The 13,184-nt window shown below is 39.4% G+C and overlaps 1 protein-coding gene across 1 annotated transcript in view; it reads right to left on the reverse strand.

The window, feature by feature from the left end:
- The window catches only part of Cdk14 (cyclin dependent kinase 14), a 546,799-nt gene that overhangs the window by 131,259 nt on the left and 402,356 nt on the right, over positions 1 to 13,184 (reverse strand). The window contains exon 10 of the mRNA XM_023707130.1: positions 12,743 to 12,836. Within this exon, the coding sequence (XP_023562898.1) occupies positions 12,743 to 12,836 (94 nt within the window). The remainder of the gene's footprint in view (positions 1 to 12,742; positions 12,837 to 13,184) is intronic.

Genomic DNA, 13,184 nt, shown 5'->3' on the forward strand with positions numbered 1-13,184 from the left:
AGATCTACAATTTCCCTAAGAAGAAAATTAATGAAGGTTTTAAAAATAAATTATAGTACCTTTATGATTTTACCTCCCTAATCCTCTAGAAGAGTAGCACTCACAGTACTAAGGATCACAAAGAAAATTCAATGAAAATCTTGCCAAATTTCTGCAAAATAGAAATTCATTGGTCTACTTCTGGGTATACGAAAGATACAACTGTTCCATGAATTGAATTAAATCCCAAGAGTTAAGAAGTAAATTAAATGAGCACACCTTACTATTTTGTATGAGACATAAAAAATGTTTTACTTTGTTGTGAATAAGTTGAGATTCAGCAGTATTCTCCAAAAGTTGAGGCTAATACTCTCCCCAAGTAGTTTCAATCGTATCTGTCAGCTATTTACTTTCCACTTGGCAAATATGAGACATTTGTAATACTGAATTTTGCCTAGAGAAAATTGATAGTGATTTGATCTTCTGACCTTCAATAAAATGAATCTTGCATCTTAACATTGTGTTACTTGCTATTAGTAATTATATATTATTAGAATAAGGAACTGCACAAGGAGAAATTAAAATAAAACACAAACTCTCCTCTATTTTGGAACAGAAAGAAGGAAAACCATCTTTAATTTTTGAAGTGGTTTTGAAAGTGATCCCTTCAGAACTCTCCAAAAGGTCCATTTAAAAAGCAGCGGAGAAGAAATGCCCTTGACTTTTGAGACAATTCTACCATCTCGAGTTGGCATCTCGTCAGTGTCAGGGTGCACACGAAGGCTCCCCACAAAGGGCTCCTCCCCTGCCTCCCCTGCTTCCCTCCCGTCGACTCTGTTAGCAGAAGAAAAGCACAAATGACTGTAATACAAGCTTAAAACAAGGAGACACAATAGGGAGGCTTGAGTGCAGTACCAGAGGTCCAGAAGGAGGAAAGAGAACATTCGGTTGGAAAGCAGAAAAATTGGGCTGGGGAGCTAGCTCGGCGGTCTAAGCGCCCGCCTGGCAAGCACAAGGATCTGGGCTCGATCCCCCCACACTGCATGCCATGAGGGCCCTGGAACCCTGGGCGCACTGTGCTAGCCACCGAAACTGGGCATGGGGTCAGCTTGTAATCCCAGTGCTGGAGAAGCTGAGACAGGAGGATCACTATGCGTCCCAGATGCATAGCGAGATCATGTACCAAATAAATAAGTAAGTAAATAAATAAATAAATAAATCAAGCTTTAAAAGTCAGAAAAATTCCCGTGAGAAAGGGAACATGTACTGTATTTAGCATAATGAGTCTGTAAGATGTAAACATTAGAGACAAGAGAAGAAGAACAGTAGGCACGTGTTGGGCTACTCAGGCTGGAGCGCAGAAGTGTGTTCCCGACAGTTCTTGCACCTCTACTAGCGTCTGACTACCGTGAAAAGTAAAGCAGGACAGACTGACATGTGCTCTTTTCCTGAAGGACAATATATTCCCAAGCAAAGACTTATAGTCACCGACAATTTTAACATCTACTTAGAAGCATAGAGCTCTAATTTAGATTAGGTAGGCTACTAAGAAAAATGTTTATTAAATGGTTCATTTAAAGTGCACAGTTTTCAACACTCTCCCAGTACAAATAACCAAGAACTTTCAAGGAGAGTACAAAATGCTGCCCATAAATGCTACTTGGAAACTATTTATGTCTGTCCCTGATAAAAGAGACAAATTCGCCTCCAAGGTCAAATACCAGATGGACACATTCGCCTCCAAGGTCAAATACCAGATAACTTGATCTAGAACAAAATTGTTCACCATAAGCCAAGCTCTGGTGACTCCTGTAGATTATTTTAAATTGGTATATTTTAATCAAACAGCCATAACATTTTATCACATTATATAATAACAAGACAGGAGTAATTGATTGAGGAGAGTGTTTGAGTAGGCTTTTTCCTTGAAGGAAGTTTGGGTAGGAGATGGTGCGAGGTCAGGTTGTAAATGAACTCACATCTCATAAAAAGATGAACATCCTGGACAGATTTACCCTGGAGGCAACATCTTCTGAAGCCTAAGAAAAGACAGGGTGCAAAGAGATGGAGGGGGAAGGAGGGGGAAGCAAAGGGGACATAAAAAGGATTAAGACGTGTCACACACCCGTACCAACTCCAGTGATGAATGTATGCATTATGAGCTGCAAACACGTACTAACAAAAAAGAACATGAGGCACAATGAGAATCAAGTGAGCAGGAGATGAGAAATTACAGTGCTGGGAGATGCTGATTACAGATCCGCACCCAGGTGTACACCCAAGAACAGTCACCTGCTCCTAGAATTGAAGCAGGGAGTAATAACGTCTCTGTAGCGGAGGTCCAGAAGTGGTACCTCAGCCACATTCTGCCTAGAAGAAGCCAGTCAGGAGGTCTGGCTTGCACTTGATGGGGGTGTCACACAGGGTACACATGCCCACAGGTAGGTTCACTGGCGATCATTTTAGATACTGCTTACACAAGGCAATGTAAGTGACAGTCCTCAAAATAAGAGACTTATGTGTGTGGGTATACATTAAAAAATGCTGCAGTGAGACAGCTGAGGAAGGGAAGAAGCTGATGACTGGCTCCATCTGTTCGCAGAGTTACCCATGAGGTGGATCATAACACTGAAGTCTGCCTGAAAATCGTTCCTTTTACTGGATGCATACCTGTAATTCCAGCACTTGGGGAAACTCGGGTATGGGGATCCCAAGTCTGAGCCCAGCCTGGGCAACTTAGCAGGACCCTGTCTCAAGGAAAAAAACAGGGGCAGAGGGTGTAATTTAGTACGAACACCTTGGGTTTGGGCCCGAGTACCTAAATAAATAAATAAATAAATAAATAAATAAATAAGAAAGTTCACAGCCTGACAGAGACAGCTGTGAAGCTGCTCCTCGAAAGTGGAAGAGGTGAGAAGTGAGGGGCTGGGGGCCAAGTCACACTCTGATAACTCACGCTCCCGAGCTAATCACCAAGCACCCCTGTCATGGCCTGCTGAGTGCAGGAGAAAGCTCAGGATCTCGATGACTGTTTGCTGGATGCTTGTCCTGCAAAGCTATTTATGAGCTTGACGTGGTGATGAACCCTAATGAAAATTTATGTGGGCGGTGCAGCAGGTGCAAAACGTGGCCCCAAAGTTGCTAACACTTGTTATCTAGATCTGCGGCCTGTGTATCCTCCCCATACTCTGGAAGAGCCTTTGTGTTGGCTCAGACCCCCAGGCAGTTACCATGTGACTTCCGAGGCAGTTAAGTGAACCACAGATCCTTCTGGTCTGTTTGGGATACCTAACCTTAGAGCCTAGCCACCGTGCTGAGAACCTGAGGGGGCCCTAAGAGAGACAGATGTTCAGCCAGACCTCAACTGCGCCAGCTCCTGACTGAGCTCCAGCTGCCACCACTGTCCACTAGCAACCCAAGTCCAGAAGCACTCAGGCAGGCCTTGACTGAGTTACTACACTAAAATCATTATTAGATAATTTCAAAAAAAGACTGTTATGAGTTTAGGCAAAGTTTTGAGGTGGTTGCATTACGAAAGAAAACTGAAACAGCCAGAATTATACTGGCAATGAGTTTGCATACAAAATAATAATATAAAATGGAGACAAATTAGAGTAAAAAAAAAAAGTAACAACATTTAAAAGAGACAAGTTTTTATTAAAACCTACAGCAGGAGAATATGTACAGGTGGAATGGATATAGCTAAAATTAATCCTATGCTACTGAGAAAATAATTATAAATTATAGAAATTTAAAAAAAATACATTATAGAAATTAGAAATAGAGCACTTCTAGCTTTATGCTTCAAATTAACAGCATGGTCAGCAACTAACCCCTCACCTTGTCAAACCACACGGACAAAACACTGTGATTATACCAGTGCTGTCAACATTCCCCGCTCCCTCAACATGGCCCTTCATAAACACACTGCTCTGGCCATCTCTCCCCTTTCACTGCAGACTAATTCAGATCTTATGCCTCCAATTTCCTTTTCTTCCTCTACAGTATTTATTCAATTCTCCCCCTCTACCTTTCTACTCTTCTACCCCCACTTCTTTTCAGAAAAACCTTTCTATTCATATTACAAGGTAGGCCCCTCCATCTTCTGGGGCCTGCTCCAATACTTGATCCATCAAATAAGCCAAGTCACACTGTGACAACCCATGCTCCCATGCTAATCACAGACACGTGTCACAGATACAGACGCAGGCCTTCCACCTTACAAATATCCTGGATTTCATTATTTAAAACACTGACTCATTACTGATTTAACATTGATTCCACCCCCATCATCAATTCTCCTTACTAAACCAATTCCCAAAATTATCCACATTCAACAGTTTTGAACTCTACCCTATCCACTCACATATTAAGCATACTCTACTTGAGGTACATGTCAAAAACTATAGGAACTGTTCTTTTAGAAGTGACCAGCAGTGGCTTTTTTTTTTTTTCAGCTCCATCCTCTAATGATCTTGCTATAATACTGAAGGCCTTTCTTAAATTTCTTCTGACTTTCAAACACTAAGGCTTTCTCTGTTCTCTGAACATTCTTCCTGTATTTTCGTCTCTGAACCGTTAGCTACTCTCTAAAACAGAATCCCTCCCCACTTGCTTTCATCCCTACCAACTCCCATGGTAAGCTAGTTCAGAAAGCCCAAATCTATTCTCCACATGTTTCCAGTTTAAAATGCACTCAAGTATACTTCAAATTCTCTTTGTAGGTTCGTTCAATCTAATTCTGGAATAATAATTTGGAGAGAAACTGAATGCTTTACACAAAACTCTTTCCAAGTAAGAAAATACTTACTGTAAAGAGGTCAAAATAGTAAGAACATCAGGAATCACCTTGATCGCTAGCAAGAAAGAACCTTCACTTAATAAATTTAGTTCCCTCAGAGAGTTATTAACTATCCCCCAGCCTGAAATGTTCTGGTTCTGATCGTGTCTCGGTCTTTCACTTTGCAGCCTTTGATAAACAAGCATCACCTTCTGAGAGACCTGTTCAGAACCTGGTATGCAAAAGAGCATCTCCCTCAGTAGCGCTCAGTGACACATCGGTAGCGTTTTCCTTATTGTCTGTCTTCCCTACAGAAATATGAGCTCTGTGAGAGCCAGGGCTTTATTTTGTGCTGTCTTCCCAGGACATGGAAATAATATTCAGCAATGAGTAATAATATAAGAAATACTTGAAGGAAATGAATAACTTAGTTAACCAAGTAATGGTTTAAATAAAGCATTCTTACTTTACTTTCCAGACTATAAAAAAAAAAAAAGTTGCAACACTATCACTCAGGAATACCAAGGGGCAGAAAATTTTCTTCACCATGTGAGCTAATTCAAATCTCCATGTAACAATAAGTGTAGGATCTTTACCTTTTTTTTTTTTTTTTTCCTGATCTTTTTGAGACGGAGCCTCACTCTGCAGTTCAGGCTGAATTTAACTTGATCCTCCTTTCTTAGTCTCCTAAGTGCTGGGATTACAGGTGTGACCACCACGCCCAACCACAAGTGTGTCTTCTAAGGTAACTTTCTTTGCACAAATAATATAAACAGCTATTCTATAATGTGATATTCCACTGCCTTGACTTTTTTGTTTGTTTGCTTTTGTGCTTTTTTGTTTTTAAGACAAATGACCTTATTGGAGTTCGCTACTAATACTGCTATTTGTTTTGGAAACATTGAGCTTTTTTTTTTTTACCAGGACATCTGTCTAATATCTTCATATAAATGAGTTGCTTGACATTGATTTCTCTAACATCTATATTTTCACTGGATCTCTCTTCAAAACTTTTTTTCCAAAAAAAAAAAAAATTTTTTTCCATGTAGACTTTTTAAAAAATATTTATTTATTTATTTATTTATTTATTTATTTGATACAGGGTCTTGCTATGCAGCTCAGACTCATAGTGATCCTCCTGTCTCAGCCTCCCCAGTGCTGGAGTTACAGGCACACACCACCACGCCCTGTTTTAGTGGCTGGCACAGCGCACCCAGGGATCCAGAGCAGGCATGGTATGTGGTACCAGGGATGGAACTTGGGTTCTTGCACTTGCCAGGCAGGCATTTAGACTGCACAGTTGTCTCCCAGACCCCTGTGTAGTTTTTTTTTATTACTTGGGAGGCACTTAGCATATCCTTATTCGAAGGATTTTCAATCTTTCTTTTGCAATGAAATTGATTTTATATACAAAATCTTAGTAAAGGCAGGGCCCAAGTGGCAGACCTGAACTGTGCCTCCATCTCAGGCTACACCTTCCTTCTGGTATCAGACACACGAGAATCCCAGGTCTTCTGCAGAATGACGGGGGAAGGCACACGGTCCTACTTAAATCAGATGTGGTGATTTCTTTCTTCTCATTTTTCACATCTCTATTGCGTACTTTCCTTTGTCCCAGCACTGACTCCTGCTCTAGCTCCCAAGCCCCAGCACTCACCAATAAATTGCAAGCACCCCCCAGGTTTCGGGGTGCTTTTAGAACACTGTACTATCCCCTCCCTTATGCCTCATGAGAAAGTGTAGATCAGGGCTCACCATTGTCTCTTTGATTAAAAGAGTGAGTGGCCTTTTGATTCCCCTTTCTTCTGGCTGCCTAGGAGCTAGCTGTCCACTTGACATGGCCTGCAGGGGGACTTGCTATTGCATAAAGCCAATGCTTTTGTTCCCTCCTGAACTGGTGCTGCTTCCCCATATCCAGATTATTCTCAGTGACCCCACTATCACCTCATTTCCCATGCTTGGACTTCTTATCTGCAACTCTGTTCTTTTTCTCAGTATTTATATCACCTAAGTATATGACAACAGTTTTGCTACAATATCCTTTTGATCTAATTTTCTGGAAGCTTTTCAAATGTAGTTCAGCTGCCATTATTTGGAGGTGTACTCAAAATCTACAGAGATCTACCATCCAATTAGAAAAGGTGACTTGTACAGGATAAAAAAGAACCTAGGGCAATAATCCAATATTTAACTCTCAGAGTTCGGCATTTTAACTGGAGTGAGATCCACTATTATTACGGAGTCTTCCATCTGTGGATCAACTGCTCAGTAATTAATCATGACTTCATTTCTAAAGGCCTGTCCTGCCTGCACATTGCGACTGCTGTGGCCAGTTTTTGCAGGGTGGGCAGGCACACAGTCTCTTTATGTCTCACTATATATACCTGGTGCCGAGGATGAAGAGCCTGAGCAGCACAGGGAAAATGGTGACAGCGAGGAGACCTGAACAATGTGGCGGCTAAATCCACCGCGATAGTAATAACCATGGAGAAAGGTGCTGTCAGCTTGCCCCTGTGTGCTGGCAAACCTGTTAGCAAACCTCAGAATGATGGCTCCATTACCAAGACCCTGCAAACAGCCACCACAGGGACATGAGGACAGCAGCTGGGTGTGCAGCCGGCTTCTCCACAGTCGGTTCAACGCACAGCACAGAGGAGTGAAGAAGGATTTGACTTGGAAGAGAGACCGAGAGGTAGTGTTCAAGGTTACAAAGGGCTCTCTGAACAGTTTACCCATCAACATATGCTGAAATCCTGCATCGTCCTTCATTTTTCCCTTGCTCTCTCTGTGTGTCTGAGTGTCTGTTGTCTGCCTGACTGCCTGTCCTGCCTCTCTCTCTCTCTCTCTCTCTCTCTCTCTCTCTCTCTCTCTCACACAACACACAGAGGGAGATTTTTAATAAGTATACCAATCAAAATCAGATGAAATAGGTCAACAGCTGGTAGATGGAATTGCACTCTATGCCAGGAGACCGAGGCAGCAGGAATAGTGAGACCATCAGTGTTATCAATGTTCAAAGACAAGGAGGAAAACAACAGGCCCAGAAAAGAGAATCCTGCCACCTCCCAGGCATGACTGCTGTGCACTGGGCCATGAGCCACACAGCCCCAGAAGTGTCTGCCAAAGGTTTCAGACAGCTGTGCAAGCTCTCGTGCCATTTGTTCAACTGTTGTGGACTGAGAAAGACACATATTCCCAGGGTTCCACCAAGAAGACTTTGTTCCAATTCATAAAATGTGATTAGAATACAAATTCTTTTTATTAGTTTTGATTCTGCTATTCTATATATATATATCTCCAAATGAATGCATCCATTGCTCATGTTTGTCACTAATAGAAGTGAGTAGATTATATTATCCTACAAGCAATATTGATGAAATAAAAATACATCACTTTTTCTACCTAAGAGCAGAGGTGCTGCTTAGAGAAGTAGGTGCCTACTCACGTGGCAAATCAAAATGTCTTTAATATAATTTGTCACGATGCTATCACTTTCCTTCCTTCCTTCCATATAAACATCGTGGTTTCAAAGGAAATTAATTAATGATGAAATCTCAGATGGCAGCAAAGCTGGCTCACCTAGTATATACGAACATTGCTATTATGTTCTGGAAATGAACTCACTGGATTTGTTAAAAATATGAACTCTTCCTTTCTACCAGAAGAGGGAAAAAGAAAAATATGAAGGCTTTTACTAAGTGATCTTTTTACCTTTCACAGTTTTGGTTTTTTTTAAACAAAGTCTCAGTAGGTAGAAGCCAATTATACTAGTTACCTTGGGTAACAAGCTGTTAATTTTGTGCTTCAAAGTTATCAGCCTCCTTCCCATATACAATTCTCAGGCAAATGAATGGACTTAATCCCTGTATTAGCAAACACACCAAACAATCCAATGCATGATGTCAACAGATCACTCCCGAGTCCAGGCATAACTGCCCGTTTGGGAAAAAAAATCTCTGGGAGTTTAGATAGAAGCCAGCAGACTTAATCTTGATTTAACAGTCATTCCTCTTCACAGCAAATATAAAGGGTACCAAGGAAAAGCATTTTCCCTAGTAATTTAATTACACTGAGTCCATAAAACTTCTCCTTTGAAGAATCACACAGTTCCTGAGAGAGTTCACTTGTTTAGCATGTGATATACAGCTAATTTTTACAAATTGAAATAATTCAGGGGAGAGAATAAAATATTTAAGATGATAACATTAATGTCAAAATGAGTCTTTAGATTTCTCTTATTTTGGTTGTGTCTAATCCTTCAGGGCAAAATGCAAAGCATTTAATTCTAAAGCGGCAATTTTATATACATGATGATCTTGTAATTCTTAATTACCCAAGCATTATGCATGGAGAACAACTACAGCACGTGAAAGAATTACTGCCCTCAGTCAAGATGCTCATCTACGTTTAATGGTTTCTGTGCTCTAATAAGAGCAAACTGTAGTTTAATATCAATAATCCCTTGGGAAATTTACAGTGATTTATTTCTCTGGCTAATTAAAAGTCAATCATTGCTCAAAAGTCTCTAACCACCGATAAAATTAGGAAACTACAGTACCGAAATAAAATGAAGAAATCACAGCAAAGTGCCCATACTCGAAGCAACCCAACAAGATACCATCCACCAGAAAGTACTTACTTGTATCAATATTTCACATGAAATGTGTGATTCAGTACGCTATGCCAACAAATCATGCCTCATGAAGCTCATTTTATTGCAATATAACATAACTCACTTATGTAATCATTTAATTCATTTTAACTTCACCTTGAAATTATGTAAGAGATGGTTCTATGATTGCTTTTGAAATTTTCTTTTTTGAAATACAAGGAACAGTAATTGTTCACACAATATCAAACAAATCCGAAATTTGACAAGACATATTCTTCAACAACTACTGCAGTTAAAAAAGATTAAGTGTATAAAATATAAAATTTAGGAAATTATTCTCACAATTTAAGTTAGTGGTATTATTATATTTCAGCTTTAAGTAAATTAAAATGCTAAATGTTTGGAGATGTACTTCAGCATGGAACTTATACGAAGAAGAAATCCACACTTCACTATATTCCCGTTTCATTTTTTTCCATGATAAACTTTACAGAAAAGTTTACCATATTGTTACGTAAACACTGTGGTAAAGATAGTTACAACAATTAAATGAAAATATAGGTGTGCCTGGGAAAAAGGAAAAGAAAATATATTTATGAAAACTGCACCCATGCTGGGCATGGCTGTGCACAGCTGGATCCGAGCACTCAGGAGGCTGAGGCAGGAAGATGGCCATGAGTTAGAGGACAGCCTATGCTACAAAATGATTTCAAGACTAATCTGAACCACATAGTGAGACTCTGTTTCAACAAACAGAAAACTATACTCATATTAAAGGTTACAAAGTATGAATAATTTATTTATAGGTGGAAAATTCAATTTTAAATCACTTGTTCCTAACATAATCTACCAGCCAAATGAAAAATCCAATGAAGAAAATAAGTACTTTTGAAGAGGAAGGATTTCATGTATTCAGATGAAAGGACAGGTATGTAAGAATAGTACATCTATAAAAATTAAATTTAACTGAATTAAGGACTTCCAATCCTTGCAATTATTATTAACAGGACAGATGTACTAGGGATGTCTTGGGCAGCACTTTATTATAGAAAACTGCTGTAAACAAGTTATCAGTATGGCGCAGGTTAAGTAGAGAATGTCTCATCTACACAATTAAACACGTTCATGTCATTATGAATGATGACAGGTTTCTGAATATATTTTTCAACGAAAAATGCTCATTATACATTCTTAAGTGGAAATACTGAGTTACAATAATATAAAAACAAGGTATTGTTCAATTTTTAAAACATACAGAGGAAAAAATGTATGGAAGCTAATATTAAACTGCTACATGTGGTTTTTCTCTGGGTAATAGGACAAAAAATGATACTTCAGCTTATATCTTTTTGACACTACAGGAATTTTCCATTATAAAATGCATCACTTTATAGTCATAAGGAATCATTTAAACATTTGTGTGGGAATTTATGGATATTAGTACAATAAAACCAAAAGGAAGTAGGTAAACAGAGGTCCTGGGAGAAAAGAAACCAACAGCACACTTTGAAGAGGATTTCTATGTTAGAGACTGCCGTTTGTACATCTGCTGTTCATGTACGGGGACTGACTGCAAGGGAGGCCTTGGACAAAGAAGTCATGTGTACTTTAACGTTCTCGTTTCCTGTCTCTTTTACTTTTCCTTCCTTCTTTTAAAAAAATTTTTTTTTCAGTACCAGGGATCAAACTTGCGACCTTGTGCTTGCCAGATAAGTGCTCACGCCCCTGCCCCCTCTTTATCTTAGGATTTGACAGCTAACATCACAGAACAAAATAGTGACGACGTCTCAACTCATGTCACTACACACTAGTGTAGTTCTACACTCCGCAAGAAAGCCATGCTTTAATGTATCTGCATCACTAAAATGAGTGATAATTCAGTAAGTACATCTGTTCATACAGGGAAGCCTAAAAATTTGCCTCAGTGATTTCATCTTTCTTTTTTCTTTCTTTCTTCTTTTTTTTTTTTGGCACCAGGAAATCCAACTTAGGACCTCACACTTGCCAGGCAGGCACTGTGCCATTGAGCTACACCCTGAGGCTCTTAGTGATTTCTTCAGGAGTTTTACTAAAGAAAGTACAAGCATAGTGATGTTAGCTCTTTTCAAAGTATTTAGGCTGCCGCCTTTTAATAAAGACTAATGCATCCAGCTCTGATTTCATATTTAAATAATATGTGTATATGACTACTAGTGAACATAAAAAGCCTGTTTGACATAAAAATGATGTTAATAAAAATAAATATTATACTCTGAAATAGTTACTGTATGTCAAACGTTCTGAAAGCACTTTGTGTAGTAAGTCAATGGATCTTCAAAGCAGCCTTATTAGCCTGCATTTTACCCGTGGGAAAATGAAGGCTGAGAGAGCTGTCAAGTCCCTTCCCCAAGGTCACTTGGCGAAAAGCGACACATATACCCATACAATCTCGCTCCAGAATAATTATTTTTTAGATTAAAAAAAAAATCTAAGCTCTAATTTTAGAATAGTTTCAGATTTATAAAAGTTGCAAAAAATAAATAGTACAGAGTTCATATATACCTCTCTTTTCAATGAAAATCTTGTATTATGTGATACCTGTGTCGGGACTATGGACCTCACCTATTTGCATGTTGATACTTAACTAAACATCATACTTCCCTTGAATCTCACTGTATTTTCCCTAATATGCCTTTTTGGTTCTAAGATTGCATGTACAGCCTTCTCTGGGTGTGACAGTTTCTCAAACTTTCTCTTTTGTGATGACCTTAATACAACTAAGGAGCACCAGACAGGTACGTTAGAGAATGTCCTGAAATTTGGTACTGTGTGGTTTGTCTGCAAGTTAGACTGGGTTTAGCATGGGGAGGAAGAGCACCGAGGCACAGCGCTGTTCTCGAAGCATCTCACAGGACCAGGCCGCACTCATGGCTTATCTCCACCGATGCTGCTCTGGAGGGCCCAGGGCAGAAGCTGTCCGCCCCGCCTCGCCACTGTCAAGCTTCTCTCCCTCCCGACACCCAGACCAGCCATGCCATACAGCAAGGAAGCTAGTTACCAGGCAGAGAGTGAAACACAGGAACTGGGACTACAGAGAAGTTATGTGGAACTGTTCTCAGCACTCATCTGTAATTCATTACTCTCTATCTAATTCTTTCTTATAATTCTTTTAAGAACAATATAATTCTTGTAATTTCTGATATCATGTACTATTATATACGATAGTTTAAAAACAACTCTCAACTAATTTCCTTCTTTTCAAAGGTTCATAACCATGTTGAAACTAAATGTGACAATAAATGAAATGTTTTCAAAATATCTTCCACTGATCATTGTGGAATGTGTCACTAATTGACTCACTGGAAACCAGTTTTTCCGGTGTAAGAACTTACCAGAAATATTCGTTCAAGTTGATCCTGAATATCTTTCATTCCTGGAAAAGCAGCAACACCTTGTATCATCTCGACAAAGATGCAGCCAACTCCCCTGAAGAGAGAGGAAAGAATCATTATACAAGCTTCAATCTATTCTTCTAAAAAAACTTAAATCTGAGATTGCACTGTCCCCATGAAAGAGAAGAAGCCATGAACCAATAATACTCTTAAATGAGTGATGAGAGGGAAGAATGTGACATACTTAGACCAGAATTTTCCTTCCCTGGAGGTCTATGTCCCTGAAAGAATACTAAACAGATGCAGCCACGCTGGCTCAAGGAACAGTGGGAACCAACAAAAAAGTAGCATGGGAGGCTTCTTATAAGGTACATCTGAGAAAGCTCTTGGTCCTACATACAAAAGCTTCCATATACATTGTAGTGTTCTTTTCTAACTATAT

This window comes from Octodon degus, unplaced genomic scaffold, assembly GCF_000260255.1.
Source record: "Octodon degus isolate 3935 unplaced genomic scaffold, OctDeg1.0 scaffold00281, whole genome shotgun sequence".
NCBI classification, from domain to species: Eukaryota; Metazoa; Chordata; class Mammalia; order Rodentia; family Octodontidae; genus Octodon; species Octodon degus.